Here is a 19,272-nt window from a genome sequence, read left to right on the forward strand (position 1 = left end):
AGGGAATGCTAAGAGGAATGATCTCCTTTTCTCTTGTTATTTTGAACCGGGACCAGGTACATATTTCAGTGTCTAACAATAAACATGCTTTTAGGGGAAACTCTGGGGTATTTATGATTGCGAGCTCTGCTTTCCCCGGACATTACTTCATGCTCAGAAGGCTATTTTAGTCTTGCATTAGAGAAAGATCCTGAAATGCTGTTAACAGCGAACTTTATTAGGAGTCACGCACTATGCGAAAACAAAAAAAAAATTAAGGAATAAAGGAGATTGGTTTAAAAATACTGCTGCCTATGAATGCAAAAGGCCAGGCTGCAGTTGCAGCAGGGGTTTAAGTCCTGCAGTTGTCACCATTTTAGACGCTGGGACTCTCTCAGCAGCCTCAAGCTGTCCCGCTCAGAAGCGGGGCCTGCCGGTGAGGCTGGGCTGCCCTCAGCAGCTTCTGGCTGGGCACAGCTCCGCAGCCCCTTGCAGGACCACAGGCTGAAAGCCACCAGTCCGACCCCCAGGCACCTCACAGGTGCTACCATTTGCTACGAGATGCTGCCATTGGAATCACATGGCTTAAGAGCATGGCTCTGGGATTCAGCTGTACAACCAGCATCTCCTTAACTGGGGACATCTTCCAGTTACAGCTGGACCTCTCAGAGGCCTCCGAGCCATCCTTTCATACCCTCTGTCCTCAGCTGAAGGAGCAGGTCGCTTGGTGAAGTCTGGAAAAGGTCTCTGCTCAGCCTGTTTCCTGCTACAGACTTGCAGCAGAGTGACAAAGTCCAAAGGGCAGCAACTCCGGATGAGCCCTATGGTCCCAGTCTTGGTTAAAGTCTCAAAGTGTTATATCAGAACTTGGAGATGAACAATACAATAAGTAAATTCAGAAATTAAATCAAGTTCAGAAATACCGTACATGGGAGAAGGAGAATGGGATAGTATACCCCACTTGAAATACCCTTTTTAAAAATAAAAATATTTTATTGTTGCTCAACATCAAAGAAAAAACTTCTTGTGCTACTCTTGACCATTCAAGCCTTTTTTTTTTTTTTGAATAACAATAAAAAGATAGGAAAAGCCAACACCTTGCTCCTCCCATTCTAATACAAGCCTGTTTAATGTACAAAGAATTGAGATCTGGGTGACCAACTCTATCCCCATATATAGAGAACACCACTGGTCAGCCTGCATTTGCAGTATTCACCACTACAGCATCTTCACTAGAGAGGAGCACGTCAGGAAAAGGAAAAATCATGAGTTTTCCACAAAACTGACTGGACAGCTTTATCAGATGCACGGATATTTATATGCTTCTTATTCAACATGCTTCCTCAATTACTTGTTTCTTTAGAGAGAAAAATACCCTAAGTTTTTTTGCTTAAGAGATATTAAGTACCGGTCATGGCATGTTGGTAAAGCTCCACTCTACACTCTGAAGACAATTTGATTTTTTAGTTGGCATAACTTTTACCATTTCACATCAGCCATGGTTTCTCATTACAGCTGTCCTCCTATGTTGATGACGCCTAAATTCAGAGTGTGCAGATGACTATTGCTAGCAGTAAGAAGTGGCAGTGACACAGCACAAGCAGCACACCTTTACTTTTCTACAGGAAAACACAGGATACTGACACTGTAAATAAAAATGATGTGCCCACTTTTATCCCAGAAAGAACCTCCCACACAGGAGGAGCTTATCAGATTGTAGCTTGATTTCAAACAATTATTTTCTTAATGATCCTGGGTGAAAAATGCCTTCCTCCCCTCCCCTCCCCCTGCTAACTCGCACATTAGCATAAGGAAGGCTCAAAGCTTCCTTGGAGGCATGCTATTTCTGGCTCAGTAAAACCACTACTTTTTAACTGCATTGAAAATATTTCAACCAGAATTCCCAAGCGAGCCTGGAACACCTGGACCAGATATCCTGCTTTGCTGTAGTGCAGCCTGTCTGTTTGGGGCTGCCTCAGAAGGTCACTCGTACTCCAACTGCTGCAGTATGTCACCACCTTGTAAACGGGAGATAGTGATAGTGCTATCAGCAAATAAAACTGGTGCCTTGGCATGCCCTGGCACAGGCTTTCTACTCCCAGGTGTGAGGTACGATAGGTTAGGTTGTAATTTAAAGGATCTGAATGAGCAAACATAGCTATGAGCTCATGAGTAAAAGACACTGATGCAGAATCATCGAGCCCTACACCTTTAACTAAGGAAACACGCAACTGCATTGAATTTTGCAGGGCTGAGGCATTTCAGTGCTCAATACTAGTAACTCCAACTACTAAGATACAAATACTGTGACTTAAGCCATCAAGAACTGCATCGCATAAAAAAAAACTTCTCCAAATTTGTTTTATAGGAGGTCAAAATTAGCGAACCCCATCAAAACTTTAACTTGTGCACTTTCAAATTATGCCATTACACATTTCACATTTCATAAGTCAAAACTTGGGAATGAGAATAGCGTGTCTTTATTGATGGTCTGCCACAAGTTATTGCGTACGCTTTGAGTTAACCAACAAAGTGTCTGCTATGTGGAAAATCCAGAGCATTGCAAGCGTACCTGCAAAAAGAGGATGCTTCCTTACAGAAGATAAGGGATTTTGTTACCAGCTCTCGCTATACTGCCATATGCAATTGCAGTGTTGTTTTACACAAACGGTACAAGGCTCAATAGAGTCTCTCTCTCTCTTCATTACTGCAAGCACACGGAGATGTGTACTTCAATGCTAAGCGTTCAGTGGGACTCCTCTGTCCCTTAGGTAAGCTTGTACACAACATTTGCAGGACTGGAGCTTATGATTACAAAAACTGTGACGAGGAGGACAAGAAAACACAAACTAAAATAGGAATTCAACAGTTCAATGCATCCATCTCACTGAAGGAAATCGATGTCTTTACATTCTATTGAATGTTAAAAACGAACCAAGATGTTTAAGCACAAAGTATATATTTATACCAAATAAAACAACTGAAAAAAGTATTACATAAAGAAAAATAATGTAACAGAACGTACTTAGGTACCTAACTTACAGTCATGCTCATATCTAAAAAGTAACATGGGTAACTAATATATGTAATTTTTGACAAGGGTGCATTTAAGAGTTCTCTAACATACAACATTCTAAATGTGTAGAGTATTTTTTCCAAGATACAGAAAACAAATTATTTTACACAGGCACACTTGTTAATTTGTATAAAAAACATGCTTGTAAGTGAAAAGGTCACTTTAGTACTGATTTACCAGATGTGTGAGAGCTACGTAGTGTTAATCATGTTGAAATCGTCTCTTCGCCTTTTGCATTGGTGAGCGCCAACACTGAATGGTACAATATTTGATCCATGTGTTTTACTGACACTGCAACCTGTTCCCAAGCAGGAGCCCTGCCCGGGTGTTGAACAGCCCAGTACTGCACAGCCCCATCTGTCTGCATGTAGTGTATTTAAAACTAAAAGCTATTACAATTATTACAATGATTTGTTTCAATATATACATCAGTATAAAATACTACCCAAAACACTTTCGCATTTCGAACAATTTTAACCACTTCATCAAACAATGCATTTGCAGAATAAAAAAATCCAAATTAGTGTTGATTGCCAACAGTACAGCACGTCTATGGTATGTTTCCTAATAAATGAGAGAACGGAAATGTATTAAAATCAATTAAAATAAGTATCACAAAACAGAATTAATGTTAGAGCAGTTCAAGGATTCCCAGTTTGTCAGTATCTACCCTAAGCAGTGCTACCCGAATACAGTATAAGCCATTTAGTGTTTTTACAATGAGAAGAAAACATTCAAATATTAAAGCTGCAACAAACACACAAAAGCAAGGAAAGAAAACCTGTTCTGTACACAGCCCTGTTGTACCAAGGTACAGCATGTCAGGAGTCTGCACTCAGTGCACTGTATGTGCTATCATACCTGGATACAACTGTGGAAGACAACTGAAATGGAAACAATGCTGAATTTCCTTGCTGTTGTGGTTTTAAGTCATACCATTCAAGTTATAACAGCTTAGTGTCATTTTTTCCTGAAGGGAACAAGAGAGAAGAATTCGTAATGAAATTGTAAAAAATGCTACTAAAATCCCTATCTTGGACACAATATACTGCTTCAGGAGCTACCGTGTCATTGCACAATATATAAGTGGCCTATTAATTGCTGAACGTAGCAGAATATACTCGTCATTGTGGAAGTGTTTTGAACATTGCTATTTTAAAACCTGCCTGTATTCCATAGCAAGCCACAATTTTGCGTATTTCAAATAGTAATATCCTTATGTAAAGTACTAGAAGTACATTTATAGTGGCAAAATTCAGATCTCTGCCTCTGCTGCTTCAGTTTTTAAGATGAGACTTTTTCAGTTTTCATTCTTTAAATTTATCCTAATGGAACAATTTCTGAAGCATAAAAATCCAAGTAATGGCAATGATTTTTTTTTGCTGATCCATTCCTAACATGAAAAAAAATTGTAAAAAAAAGAAAAAAAAAGAAAAGAAAAAACAAAACAAAAATAAACCAAAACCAAACAAAAATGAAACAAAAAACAAAACAACAACAAAACACACCAAAAAATCTCCCCCTGGGAGAAGTCCCTGCTAGATGAGATTTTTTTGAAAACCAAGTTTCATGCTTACAGTATTGTTAAAGTTGTGTTACACACCCTTGAAAATAAAGGCTCACGTTGAGAATGGTGACAGGCCCTTAGTTATAGAGGTGCTAACTGGTGACACTATTTTTCATCAGAAGAAAACAACCCCCCACAAAACGTCATAGCTTATACTGAAAGTTTGATTCATGCTCATTTTGTTCATTTAAAAATACTCTTTGGAAACTGTCAACTCCTGCAGACAACTTAGTGATACATCTTTTCCTGTTAAAATAAAGATAACTCATATTCACCTCTACCCCATGCTAAGCTCTACTACTAATATACACTTCATTACTTGCTCATGTCACCATCTAACACGTATCTTTACAGTCTTCTACATAGTGTCCAGGGCTTATTTTTCACCAAACGGAATTTGACAACTATTACACTTAGGAGTTTTTAATTGAGGATTTTTTTTTTTGGTGTTCTAGCCTTTTCATTGCAACTTAAGAGTGACATTAATAGTTCAGACTATTTTTCCATGCTAACTTAAGAGAAACTTTTCATAAAGGTGTTTTTTTTTTCACCCCCATAAGGATTCTAAACTCACTTAGATATCAAAACTGAAAACCAGAAGAGAGATAAGATGCATCTGTCATTTTAAAATGGTTTCTGCTACTTTAAAATACATTTTAAAATTATATATACCACACTTAGATTCTAATTTAAAATCTTGCAAAGAAACATGAAAAATAAGCCACTGGTCATGAATTCTAATGATTACATTCAAAGCTAGACTTTAAAAAAAAAGTTACAGGGAAAACATACTGTTTTATGTACTCACTAGCTTATCAGGCTACAATAGGCATGTTTTAGGTATAAAAAAAGCAGACAATTCAGATTTAAATAAGACTATGTGAAATCAGAAAAAAAAACTTAAGATTTCACTATTTAAAAAAAAAACACCTAGAATTACTTCCCATCCTACAGCTACAGTTAAACCAACTAACAAAAATAATCAAACTATTTTTGACAAACAAGAGTTAGGCTAGAATAAGTGGCAACAATCAAAGTTCATATATGTTTCTATGTAAAATGACTCATGATTTACTATAACAAAATATGAACAAGAGCACTTTGTGGCTAATGAAAGAGCTATTGGTAGAAACTCTTAATGCCAAAGTCTTCAGCCCTCCTTTAAGTCGTATCTCCAAATCAGTATTGACTTCTTTTGACCAGATACATCATTTTTGGCTTGTCACCCCAGTATGTCACGTTTTACCACTTGCCACAGGCAGCAGGAGACAACTAGCTGAGCAAACTACAAGCAGTGTCATGCAGAAATTAACTCTCAAATCTGCGTACTTAGATAAAATGATATGCAAGCGCACACTAGGACAAAAGGAATGGCATTCGTCATCCAAATAGGCTCATCATCTCCCCCCCACCCCAACAGTAGTTGCAACAGCAATAGAAAAAGATCAAGAAGATGTCTGTTCTTCAGAGTCAACTGTGGAAAAAAGTCAGCAATATATAACAGCAGCGATGGACAAGGAAGAGCAAAATGAAAGAATCTTGTTGAGTATTTGTTCATTTACTTTTTCTGAACACAAGCCAAAGTGTGCCACACTGGCTTGTTCTGAACTTCAGATACAGGTGTCCTATTCTCCTTAGATCCTTCACAGATTTAGAATTCAGTCTCCCTGAGGCCCCTATAACCAAGTAAGAAAACTCTCTTTATCTAGCTTGGTGGCTGCCAAGACAGATTCCATGTCATTAAGGATGTCAGAGCTCAAAGCCTCTTGCAGACTTGGCATCAGTTCTTCTCCTTCTATATTCATTCCATCTCCTTCCAGTGTCCCAAGGTCCACATTTGTCCCTGGAATGGCTTCAAGGTAGTCTGGGAAACGGTTCTGATGGGACGGTATGTTACTTTGGCTGATACTGTCACCTAGTTATAACACAAGGCAAGATGGACGTTACATATACTGGAAGTACCAAACCTACAACTTATCACAACTGGTTAAAGGTTAATCCTGGATCTCTTGCATCATACAAGCAGCGTGATTCACAGAAATCTATCACAAAAACTCAAGATGACTTGACTGCATGCAGACCTGCAAAGAACTTGCCTTTGTTCACCTTTAACCTACTAATGTGAATCTCCACATATCTTTGATGTCATTTAGCATATTTTTATTTTTATAATTAAAAGACAACGCTCAGTCAAATCCTGTTTGGAGTTATATTAGCAATACTGGATGGGGTGGTGTTATAACTAACTTTTTTAAAAAAAAGCAAACTCAAATTCCATGTAACTAGAGGAGTGATACCATTTATGAGCTCTCCCCCACCCTCCCAATAGAATTTATTACAAATATGCTTTTCACAAATTTAACTGTAATGTTTCTGTTATAGAAACAGAAGCAGGAAGAACAGCTATGCAAAAAATACCAGAGTTTCTCAGAGTTGCTTGTTTCCATTGCAATGGGGCTGAGCATTTGACATTAACATATTTGGAAAGCATGCATTAAGACTGTTTAGAAAAACAAACCTGTATCCATCTCATCAACACTGTTCAGGAAGTCATCGGGGGTTCTGGGTACACTGTAACTGCTCATGCTAAGTCCGCTATCTGTGCTTTCATCTCTGGAGTGATATGTTCCACTATAACAAAAGAAAGGCAGAAAAAAAATGAGGGTAGAGTACTGAAGAAATTAAAATAGTTAGATGTTTGTGTTAGAACCAATTCAAGGGCTTTGATAACATTGCTGTCACAAGAAATACTCTATTCTAATTAAAAGCTGAAGTCTGTCTATAAGAGACACCTGGTTTTTATTTTATGCAGACCTTTTCCAATTAAAACCACATTATTTAGATTCAATTTAATTCAATAAGAACACAGTTAAGCGGCTTTAAAAAATGCCCAATGTTCTGCATTGTTTTAAACTTTTCACACCCACCCACAGCTAAAAACCACCAGAAACATATCACAGTCCTTAATGGTTACAAAACTTAATAATGGTGTACCATTTCACATTTCTAGAAGGTTTTAAAAAAAATTCTAACTACTAATATCCCCCTGTTTAATCAGCCACCGAAGTGTATTTCTAGGTCACTGAATAGGAGCTACAGTTGGAACTCCTTTAGCAATTCGTCCATTGCTTCCCAGTGTTGCATTACTAATGGTTCAGTCACACGTGTCATAGCAAGAGAGTGCCCTAATATAAATCAAACATTGGTACAGAAGCCATCCTGTAAACAAATCCTCTTCAGAATGACCTTGCTGACAGAACAGTTAGCAAAACAGATGGCACGGGGCCTTACATACATTGGTTTTCTTACTGCCATCTTACTGCCAGCAGAGCAAGCAAGACCAAGACTGCTGCAATGGGAAATTTGGGACAGGGGAGAAGAGTAGGCCAGCCAAATGATCAACTTCATCAGCTTGAGGGGGGATGCATCCAGTTTTCAGTTGACTTTCTTATAAATTTGATCAACTGTTTCTTTGAAAGTGGAACACTAAGAAAAGCTATATTCAGCAGTACAAATCATTATCCTGGCTAGAACAACAATTTTCAAAAACGGGAAGGGGGGGGGGTTGCTACTTGTTATACAAACGATACAGATCGGCATAAATCTGAAAACGTTTTGCTATGATAGCTAACGGATGCAAACAGTCACACCAGACAAAATGAGCAGAAGCAGCTGTAGGAATACACCATTACTTCTCTCCCCATGTCTACTGATATCCAAGCTTCACAGAACATTCTCAAATCTGCATTTCTTCTGGTTGTGGTTGCATTCACTGAGGACCTTTACAGATTTTCCATCTTGAATACTAAGTGCAAATCAGCTACAAAATTAAGCTGTACATCAGCTCGATTAGCATTTGAAGACATACTGATCCTGCTTGTAACGTGCTCATGAAATCTGTAGCGTATGCCTTGTCAAGAATGCAGAACCAGACTGAAAATAGTTTAACAGCTGTTCAACATCGGATGCAAGTCAAATGCCATCAGCTGTGTTTATATAATATATATTACATACATTTTATATACATATTATATATGTTTTAGATTTCATGAGGACATCTTTGCCACAAAAGAAAGAAAACTAGCTTTCCTATACCGTTAAAGCACTTCTTTTTCCCCCCAGACTGATTTAAAAATAGTATCACCACACATTTGATTACAATCTTAACAAGAGAGCTATTTAAAACTTCTTTGAAAAAAATGCTGGTTTACTTTGCGGGACAAAATACTAGGAACAGAACTGAGACTATGCTGAACTAAATCATTCTGGTTGAGAAGGCTTTTTGGCTGCTGCTGTCCGACTTGGAATGTCCAGCCCTCCTCTCTCCAGATCACTCTAATACACATTTCCTCACTTCAGCAAGGACTTCATCTAGTCATCACACTACCCAAAATTACTGCATGCAACTAAACTGCATTACCCGAAATAGAGCGGATGCTTCTTCAATAAATACTTGTCAAAATGTCTGTATACAAAAGAAGAAAGCCCGATTTAGGAATTAAATGGAGAATTACCATCACTGCCAATATAAATCTAACAGCCAAAAACATAACCAGAGTGGCAAATCAAAAGGTGAAATCATTTAATAAAGTCTACATTGTTAAATATTTCATTTAAAAATAAAACATAGCATAAAGATAGTAAGTAGTGAAGACAGCAGGGAGAAGACTGACTGCATAAATGAGAACTCCACTGTACATTTTTTCAAATTGCGTCGCTGTAGCATTGAGATGTTTTGGTCTGGATATGTAGGGAGTGGAAAATATTCAACTACCTGAACTTTGGAATGTAAAGTTAGGAGGACTGTTTCAGCAGGAACTTTATATACACTGTAAAGAAAAAGAAGCATTCCTGACAGTATTCCTGGAAGTCTGAACTTTAACATAACAGACTTCACGGAGACCCTTAGGACAAAACTACTGGACCACCAGACTGCAGCATCTGGTTCTCAGATCCACAAGTGAGATCCACTCATATCCACAAGTGTCCTTTAAGAAGTCTCTTTCCCTTATGCATACGCCAGAATTAAACGCAATGATGTGCATAAAATTTTCTAGAAGTGAACAACGCTCAAAAGAAAATGCAAATGAAAAAAAATCTGAGCTCAGGTCAGGTACAGATTTTTCAGTATTTGGTGTGGGGTAAAGGCTACAAAAAAAAAAGGCATAGCTAAACATATTTGCAACTAGGCAAATGGTAACTTTCCCACTTTACAATAAATACCCTTTGCCGATTATCAACCTGGCAAAAAACTACTAATAACTTGAATTTGTCCTTTCTAGCTTTTTTGTTGTTTCTAATTCAAGGCAAAGATCCATCATTTTACATTTCGTATGTACAGAAGCACAACAAATTAGTCCATTGCTAGAATATTTGGCACAGAGAAGAGTACAGTGGCCATTTGAAAACTAAAGACGCAGAAATCAAGTTTAAGATGTGAGGATATTACCTTTTTTAAGAATAAATTTTAAAATATACTTGGGCTTGATGTATGATGGCAACAGCCTTCTGGAAAAGGCCATCTTCCATTTACAGGAATTTCTTCATTTCAAAGTCATAGTATGGAAAATTATTGCCCACAACTGCATTGCTCAAAATGCAACTCTAGATAGATCAGTAGGTAGTCAGTTTTAAGATTTCTTGTCTTTTTTATTCGTTGGCACAGGGCTAGCACAGCTAAGGATCACACCAGATTCCAGGTTGAATTCCATGGAAAACAAGCCCTCCCCCTAACAAAAAAATGAAGTTTTCTAATCAGATTTGTTTGTGTAGGAGGTAGGTCTTCCTGAAATATTGACCCAAAATTTGGAAACAGCACTTACTTCCTTGGGGATCTGAATAACAAAACACCACGATTTTCTTTTCCATATGCAAGGCCTAATTTTTTGACTTGCTTTTCTTCAAAAACACGTGTACCTGTGTACCTTGAGAAGTCAACTCCTCTCCTCTCCAACAGTAGCACGCACAAAACTAACACACACAATACTTCAAGTAGTGGGAGAAAGACCTATGAACAACAGGTTTTATTTACGTCATCTAAACTGTATGAACATATTCTATTGGCAAGATGCTCTAAAAGCATGCCATCCATCTGCTGAACTTTTCAAATCCCCATTCCAATTAGTAGAGATGGACAAGTCTCCTAGAAAAAGTAGATTAAACCGACATAAACTAAGATCTCAGAATATCAGCAACTCAGAAAGTTACATACAATGAAGATACTTTTTGACAGATGAAGAACAGGGATGTAGAGATGTGAGAGATCAGTAACGTTCCGTAATTTAAAAGAATGGAGGAAGAAATTTATAATTGCAGCAAAGGTTTACCAAGATTTTAAGTTTTCAATATCTAAAATTATAGCAGGTATTTAATCTTGCTCAACTCCAGAATTATGCTGGTCCTAACATGATGTGGACCTCCTATCTTGCAAGCAGAGCTGAAACGATATTGGTGGCAAAAACATGGAAGTTAAGACTTACATCAAAAGAATTAAGATTAGCGTGTGGGTTATTTTCTCCCATACATATAATAATGCACCATTAAAGAGAAGGACAAGCCTGTTATACTCCATAAGAACTTAGAGTAAGCACCCTGAAGTTAGGCTAACATTTCAAGGAAATGCAGACAAGTACTGATGAACTCTGATAGAATGCGTAATCTTTTTGTCTAATGGTAACAGACGAGTTGGTATCAGTTTAGACCACTGAAAAAATACAGTTCAACGGAGCACTACAAAATTAATGACCACAACTTAAGTTCAACCACTTAATACTGGTGACAATAGGTACATTCTTCACTCCATTAATTAAAAAATATATGTGGTTCAGAGATTAGATTCTTTTGTCATTTCCATCTTTCCTTTTCAGCATGCTAAACAGAAAATATAGATGCAACTTATCACAAGCTGCAGCAGGTTTTCCAAAATAGCGATTGTTAGTATGAAGTATTTGCAAGCTGTAATTAGAACAGTATTTCCAAGAAAACAAACACTCCTCAACTCAGACGGATTAAGGAAAAAGTTACATAAAAACACCAGTCTATACTGTAAAATTCTAACTCTTAAATTAAAAGGCCCACACTTCAAACTAATACTGTATTTAAAATTAAACATTCCACTGTTTGTACAGCTAACATTTAACAGAGTAAAAATACTGCTAAATTAAATAACTGAAGCGATCGGGAGGGGTGAACAGAGAAACCTTAAAATGAACCTCAAGGTGTAGTCCTAAATGTGCCTCATAGTTCATCTGATCTCATAGCAAGCTATTCACAAATTCTTCTGAGTCAGTAATTTGAAATGACTGTTAGTCAACAGATTATGCAGAAGCAACATGTTATGACTTTGAATAAAAACCTTCCTACAAGTCTGAACAGACTACTTCCTCCCACAGGAGACAGCTTTTAATCCTCAACTTTTACTAGACTTGCCATTTAAGGAAAGATTCATTTACAGCTGTGGCTTTTGGCACAGACAGATGTTCAAAATAAACTATTACATGTACTGAACAGAATTTTAAATCAATTTTTTTTCCTCCAGTAGCTACTCCTACAAACCTGTTAAGAAAGGGATCAGAACTATTTGTAGTCATTGTTCTCAGTTCCTGAGACATTCCAGGAGATGATACGGGATTTTGAGATCCACCATCTTGTTCCATTGTTGGAAGCTGGCTACGGAGAGCCAATTCCTAAAACGGGAGTGAAAAACAGGGAGAAAAGAAAAGATCATGTTAGACATTCAAATATGTTCCAGATACATAAACATATGATATTCTAGGATAACTGATGCTTTCAGTGTTTTCAGTTACAACATTTAAATGAAAGTAAGTTTCTGAAGACAAAGCAAGAATTTTTACTGGCTTCAGTGGTAATTGAAGAAGTTCAACTAGTCAAGCCCAGTATTACAGGGACTTCACTTTAAATATATTTATGTATATAAATATCAGTACATATAATTTTTTTTCATTGCACTTCAATATCCTTTTACTAAGTTTCTTCTTAAGATCAAAAAGAATTGTTAACGCTATCTGACCTCTGAAACATCACTGTGACTAGCTCTTTTTCCCCATTTCTTGTAAGTTCCTATTTAGTCCTTGATTTCCTTTTTACCACGCCTATTTCATTCAGCAAAGTTTAAAGCCTTTTCCTACAAATTCCCATTCACTCATTTGATACATTTTGAAATTTGTGATTGAGAAATTCAATGACTTCTCCCATAAGTAAATCTTAAGGCTCTTCAAATTCCTGATAATTCCTTATTAAAACTAAGAAAGACTGCACTTTTGAAGTCGCAAACTTCAGATTACATATGTATTTTTTATTCATCTGACTACACACCAAATGTAGAACCATACAATCCATCCATACAGCTTATCATTATTTACTTTAATTAAGTTTTAACATAAAAAATGCAAAACTAAAGGTGAGTGGAGAAAAGGAGCATTTTCTATCATTTCTACTGTCCCCCCTCTCCCTTTTTAAACAGATAATCCACAAGTTACCTGTTATCTTTTGACTATCTTATTACCATTATTAGTAGTACATGATATCCAATCTGTGCCTGGGAAGCTAATCTCAAGCAAAAGTTATCTTGTCAGTCTTAACAATACTCAGTATTTCTCATTTGTAAAATGAGAGGTCTTCATCCAGTTATATGCACTATCTACACACACACAATAATATATAAACTATATGTATATATAGATTACAATACTCTTTCTCCAATTCTTCAAAGTGATTTCTTTAAAAATAAGATGTATGGTTGTTTTATTTTCCAACAGACTGTGCCAAATACACAATGCTTCCCCACCATACATTTTTTTCATAAACTTGCACGTGATTCACTACAATTCCTGTGAATTTATTATTCTACATATTCCTTTAATAGCAAGTTCCATATCTTGTACTAGGTTTTCTCACTCCAGTTGATTAGACCTTTGTAGAAACATACCAAACATACCAAGTGTCTTTTTTCTGAATCTGATGCACCTGATTGTCTCCCCAAGTAAATATAGTCCGGTGTTCACCAACACTTAATTGACTACTGCTCTAATAAATACTAACATTCCTTGTCCGTGTTTTCAGATCACAGGATGGTAGGCATCTTTAACCCATTTCTATAGGTTTATCAATATGATTTTCATTTTCTTATGTAATAAAACCAAGTGCAAGGGCTATATAATGAGGTGTTGGTGTACAGCTAAGTGTACCAGCTTCTATCAGCTACATGGACTTGATAAAAAAAGTTGGTATGAAAAAAAAATCTTTCTTGGAATGCTTCAAAAATGGTGGTCTTAGAACATCCAACCCAGAAACAACTCAAGAACTGCAAAAACTGCTCGCTCACATTTCTACCCTTCTGGAGACTAGAATTCTTCCAAATGTTACTTGGATCTTCCCTTCTCTGAGAGACTACTTTCAAATGATGCTTCATGTGATGCAACTACTTCTAACTAAATCCGTCTTGCTATTTTGTCCAACGAGAAGGGCAGGGGGTGGAAATCACTTGAATTTGCACCACTGCTTTTAGAATGTTTTCAGCCATGGGTTCACACCTGGAATACAGGTATGACACACGTTCATTCTCTGACAGCAGAACTGTCAATCTGTGACACCTCTGCTATTATGCCTCTACAACTACCTGGCTGTGGCAAGAACTCTCTGGCCTTTTCCCCTTCACTCCTGATTTGATCCGTATGTTGCATTTTTATGTCCTTGGGCTGCAGTCCCTGCCAAGGACAAAGAAGAGGAGCCAAGTGCCAGCAGCCTGCGGGAGAAGCTTCGTCAGAGAGCAGCGACAAAGCAAAGCCAACATGTAATCATTTCTGTATGTAAAGCACTGAAGCGATATTTTATCTCAATGGAAAGACTAGGTCTACCACGCAACCAGCACTGCCTAATGATGCAATAGCTTTTAAAAAATATCTACATGGATCCCTTTTCTAAGGGTTGCTGACACCCGTTAAAAAAAAAAAAAAATCATCTCTGTACCTTAGGAAAAACAAGTCACTACAACAGAATAAGGAATTTGGAAAAGAGAAAGTTACCTTTGTATTTTCTAAATACTCAGCGGGTAGTAGAGATTGACTGGGATTTCGCAATACATGACCGTAAATATTGTGTTAAAAATAAATGTTACTAATATACTGGTCAGCTACAAAATGAAAAATTACATTTCACTGAAGACCCGCTGAAAAGAGATTAAACCAGTGGAGAGAACTGCATTTTGCCTATTCTTAGGTGTGTATGACCTAGGAAAGTAATAATATTAGTACTAACTTTGTCCTTGTTTCAACAACAGCATTGCTAAAGTGCAAAACCACAGCTGTTTGCACTAACGCTACTTATGCAGGAATCAGAACTACGGCTCCCCCCACTAGAGAGAATGTTATTCCATTACTCATTCAAGTAATAAATTTATATCAATCGGGGAGTCTGGAAGGGAAAGGAATTACAGAAAAGCCAAGCTATTCAGAAACAAATGCAGAATGACTTTCAATAACTCCGTAAGATAGGCAAAGTTTTCTATAAACCTTCAAGACCGCATTAAGTGTATTTTTCCTAAAAGGTGCACGTAATGGAAGCTAAACTCGGTTAGCTCGAAGAGTAGCCTTTTTATTTCTTCCTTATAAAAGTGACTTTCAATAAAGAAGCTATGCGCTTCCTATAATTAAAAAACATGTATGGGAGTGTATAAGCCTGTCCCAGCTCCAAACAGAGCAATGTGAACTCTAGGCTTTTAATTCATGCTTTAAAAATATAACCTTTATTAGAAGTATTTAAAGTCTGGAGGCAAAAATAAAACCATGACAGAACCCTGGCTTAGATTTCTATAACTTGATCTCATCCTATTTTTGTAAGTATCTCAAACTTTTTAAAGTACCTCTGGGAAAATTAAAGCTTAGCATTCCTATTGTTAATACAGAATCTGAAGTTTGGATATTACATACAAGAGCAAAATGCCCTGCTATCTCCTTAAGCAAAGTAATTTTAAAAGTAAGGTAAGTATTGTGTAAATTTATCAGGCTGGCTTTATCCAGTATTTTTCACAGTTGCATACAGTTTTACATCAAGTTCCAGGTCACACACACCATGTTCAAATTAAATTTATAAACTACTCTTTTCAGAGCACTTTTATCTTTACCAGAGTTCTGAGAACAGGTAAAGACTCCCTTGTGCAACTCATGTATCATATCCTTACTATATTAAACATATGACAAACGGGTCAACTTCAATGGATATTTATTTTGGTAAACTGACTTGAAGAGGGCCAGTTGTATCATTTCTGTCTTCAAACACTGCTCAACTATCAAACACTCCACAGGCTTCAATAGGATCGAAGAAAGGTGTTAGGGGAAAGACTGCACTTTGGGTAGACTATCAGCACCAATTATTTCATCACTTCAAATATTCTAGGTCTCATTTAAGAGCCACAAAGTTAAAGCATATGTAGAAAAGAAACAGGGAAGATGCATGAACAGATGAAGACAAATGAATTTGGCAATGAAGAGTTATGCAATTAGTGAAGAATAAGGGGAAAGCATAAATCATTCAGTGTTGCCATCATGAAAACCAGCAAAATTAATTTAAAAGGTGATACTGATAGAGTGGTAGTTAATTGTGTAGTATACACTTGGCACAGAACTCAATTCTACGTAATGTCTTTTGCATAAACACTTTGTTAACAAAAGCTTTTAAACAACACCTTTGCAAATGTGGAAAGGGCAGCATAACATGGAATAGACATTTGTAAGTAGAGTCTGGTTTCTTGTCTGGTTTTGCAGTCCTCTGCTGTGCCACTGCTTCCTATTCCTCTTGCTATCTATCAGCCCATGCCTCCAAGCACTGCACCTGCCCAGATGGCGTGTCCCAAAAGCATCGGTTAACCAGGTATGTGTCAGCAATCGTGAAAACCAAGCAGAGCTGGACAGCCTCCCTCTAACAATTTCCGCTTCCTTCTAGCAAAAGCTGGTATGCACTGCCTGCCATCCCATACTCAGGTCAACATGACTCATCTTCTGCTTTAGCAGTACTTCTGGCCTTTTTAAAATGCAAGAAGTTCTTTGAAAACACTCCCTGTAACTCTCTTTTTGTTGGGAGCTTAATACCCTTGATGAAACCAAGACAAATCATTTTTATTTTGTCAGTCTAGGTCAGCTTCAGATAACACACGGATGGCTGAGAAGAGAGACAATGTCAATGGACAACACTGGGATTCACTAGGAAACAAAAGAAACATTTTAAATCTTAGTGAAAATGGTGTGCATAAAAGTGTATCTTAAGTTAAAATAAGCACATGAAATTCAAAGCCATAAAACTGAAATGTATCAACAATACAACGTATCTGAATCTTGCTTTAAACTCCACAACATTTTTCAAGACCCAACAATAACTGCACTCTAGTTCACTCCCTAAAAAAAAAGCTGCAAGTCAGCAGCTTAATACGATACCATAATACTTAACCATCATATACAAATTTATGCTATTGACTTTTTTTTCTAATGACATATTACATGGGAAAAAAATAAGTGCTCAGTAATACTTCCAGCTTCACTAGCACCATAGAAGGTGCCTGCAAAATTTAAAAGTGGACTTGTTTTTAATGCTGCCTTCCATGCTTTCTAGAAAACATCACAAATCTGACAATAACACGTCTTTATATCGGTATATGTACAAACTGACCACCAGCTAAAATGGAGACAAAATTAATTAAAGGACACTGAAATAGCTTTCAAAACCAGCATCTATTTAGCACCATAAGTGCTTATACTTTATGCAGGCAGGAGCAAATATCAAACAAGAACAAGCGATTCAGAAAACAGTGAGAGACTGGCCAAATGTCTTTGCAGATTCTTCTAAGAACAGAGGAGTTTCCAGAACGTCCCTCATAAGTTGGTAAGAAATAAGCCTGGGGCAACAGAACAAGAATGTGAGAGAGGTACTTCATAAAATAAAAAGGATCAAAAAAAAAAAATGAAACGATGAACACAGAGCACATTCCAGGTATGTAGAACTACCAAGAAAGCAGCACAGAGATAACAGAAAGGTAACTCAGAAGGCAGAACTGAGCAGACTGGGCAGGGCGTGGGGCCGTATCTGGTTCCAAGACAGGGCTCTTCATTCAGTGCTGAGAACAAGCAGCAGATATGAAATAAGCAAGCATACCCAGAGGAGCCTAGCACATAGGCAGCTATGTATTAAGCTGATCTGACTAGCAAATACCTCAATATCAGTGGCAGACAAATAAGAAATCTTCCAGTCTTATCGCAAGTAAGTAGTCTGCATAACATCCAAGAATAACACCATCAGTTCCTCAACACTGTTTGCCTCTTTCTCTTTCCATTGTATACTGGAAGACAAGGAATCTGTTACCCAGTTATCTAGCCAATTTTATGATTTATGCACAAGCTGGCTGACAGTAGGTGAGATGCTGACAACTGGATGCTAAATGCAGGAAACTACTGGAGGCAGGGAGAAGTCAAGTCACTCAATCTTGTAACTAAGACAGGTATGCATCCTTAGGATGGTTCACAGATAATTCATGATGAGAATAATTGAGTGACCAGATGCTTGCTGTTTTCAAATTCCTTGGACGTAGCAACAGCCAAAAGTACTTATTTATACACAGTAAGTATGGAAGTCAACTTTTGCTTCAAATACCTTTGCCTTGGACATTTTCAGAATTATAATAAATATGTCCTCATTCAAACAGGAAGAGTATATTACAGGACTTACTACAGAAGATGAAGCTGAGCAATTGTTTCACCTTTCCAGGAGGCACTTAAGTACTAAGACTTCCGTACTTAACACTGAGCATTACTACAGGATACTACCGTATGATGGCAGAGAAAAACTAGCAAGGACACAACATTCACCCAGAACCAGAAAACCTGACCAAAGAGAGATAACAACTTTGTATCCAAGTTAGGTTGACAAAAACCTCAAGAAGGAAGAAGAGGGTTGGGCGAGATGTAAGATGTTAGACTAGATGACCTCCTTGAGTCCCTTCCAACCTATCTGATGCTATGATTAAGAAAAGCTCAGAGATCTAGTTGAGTTGAAAAACATTTCTCAGCATTCATTCATATAAGAGATATTTCATGAAAGACAAGCTTCAAGAATGCCAGTGTGAGAAATTTAGTAACAAAAGCCATTATTCTTCCCTCAAATGCATATTTATTATCATAACGCAGAAAACTCCTCTAAGCTTCATGAATTTTATTCACAAGGGAACGTATCTGTCCACAAGTTGACTGAAGAAGTGTTATTTCTCTGCAGATTTTCCAGATTCACTAGGTTGACCTGACCATATGTACATATTAGGACTTCAATAACAGCACCATTAGAGAAGACAGACAACATTTGATCCTGTAGCGTAAGGCCTCAAGAAACATTTAGAAAACAATTTAGAAAACTCCTTGTTCCACATGGACACTACGTTATTGAAGTGGCAAATGAAAGCACAGAAAACACATCCTGGTGATGTGACATGAATAAGCTAACGTAACAGAACTAAAAGTTGACATGGTTGCATATTTTTCTATCAGATTACTCAAAAGACAGCTTGGCTCATTATCAACTGCAGACTGATCAGTCAAGTGAGTGAGTATACATGGGATCCTGGTATGAAGCCACTTTAAATGTAACTGGAATT

General features: G+C 37.3%; 1 protein-coding gene across 8 annotated transcripts in view; it reads right to left on the reverse strand.

Moving 5' to 3' along the window:
• Positions 1–2,926: 2,926 nt before the first annotated feature.
• YAP1 (Yes1 associated transcriptional regulator) overlaps positions 2,927–19,272 on the reverse strand; it is an 88,094-nt gene continuing 71,748 nt past the window's right edge. For all 8 annotated transcript variants that reach the window (XM_040544168.1, XM_040544169.1, XM_040544170.1 and 5 more), the window contains 3 exons: positions 12,177–12,307; positions 7,141–7,253; positions 2,927–6,537 (listed from right to left, as the gene is read on the reverse strand). In XM_040544168.1, coding sequence (XP_040400102.1) covers positions 6,299–6,537; positions 7,141–7,253; positions 12,177–12,307 — 483 coding nt within the window. In that variant the 3' untranslated portion in view covers positions 2,927–6,298. The remainder of the gene's footprint in view (positions 6,538–7,140; positions 7,254–12,176; positions 12,308–19,272) is intronic.

Source organism: Cygnus olor, chromosome 1 (assembly GCF_009769625.2).
Source record: "Cygnus olor isolate bCygOlo1 chromosome 1, bCygOlo1.pri.v2, whole genome shotgun sequence".
Classification (NCBI taxonomy): Eukaryota; Metazoa; Chordata; class Aves; order Anseriformes; family Anatidae; genus Cygnus; species Cygnus olor.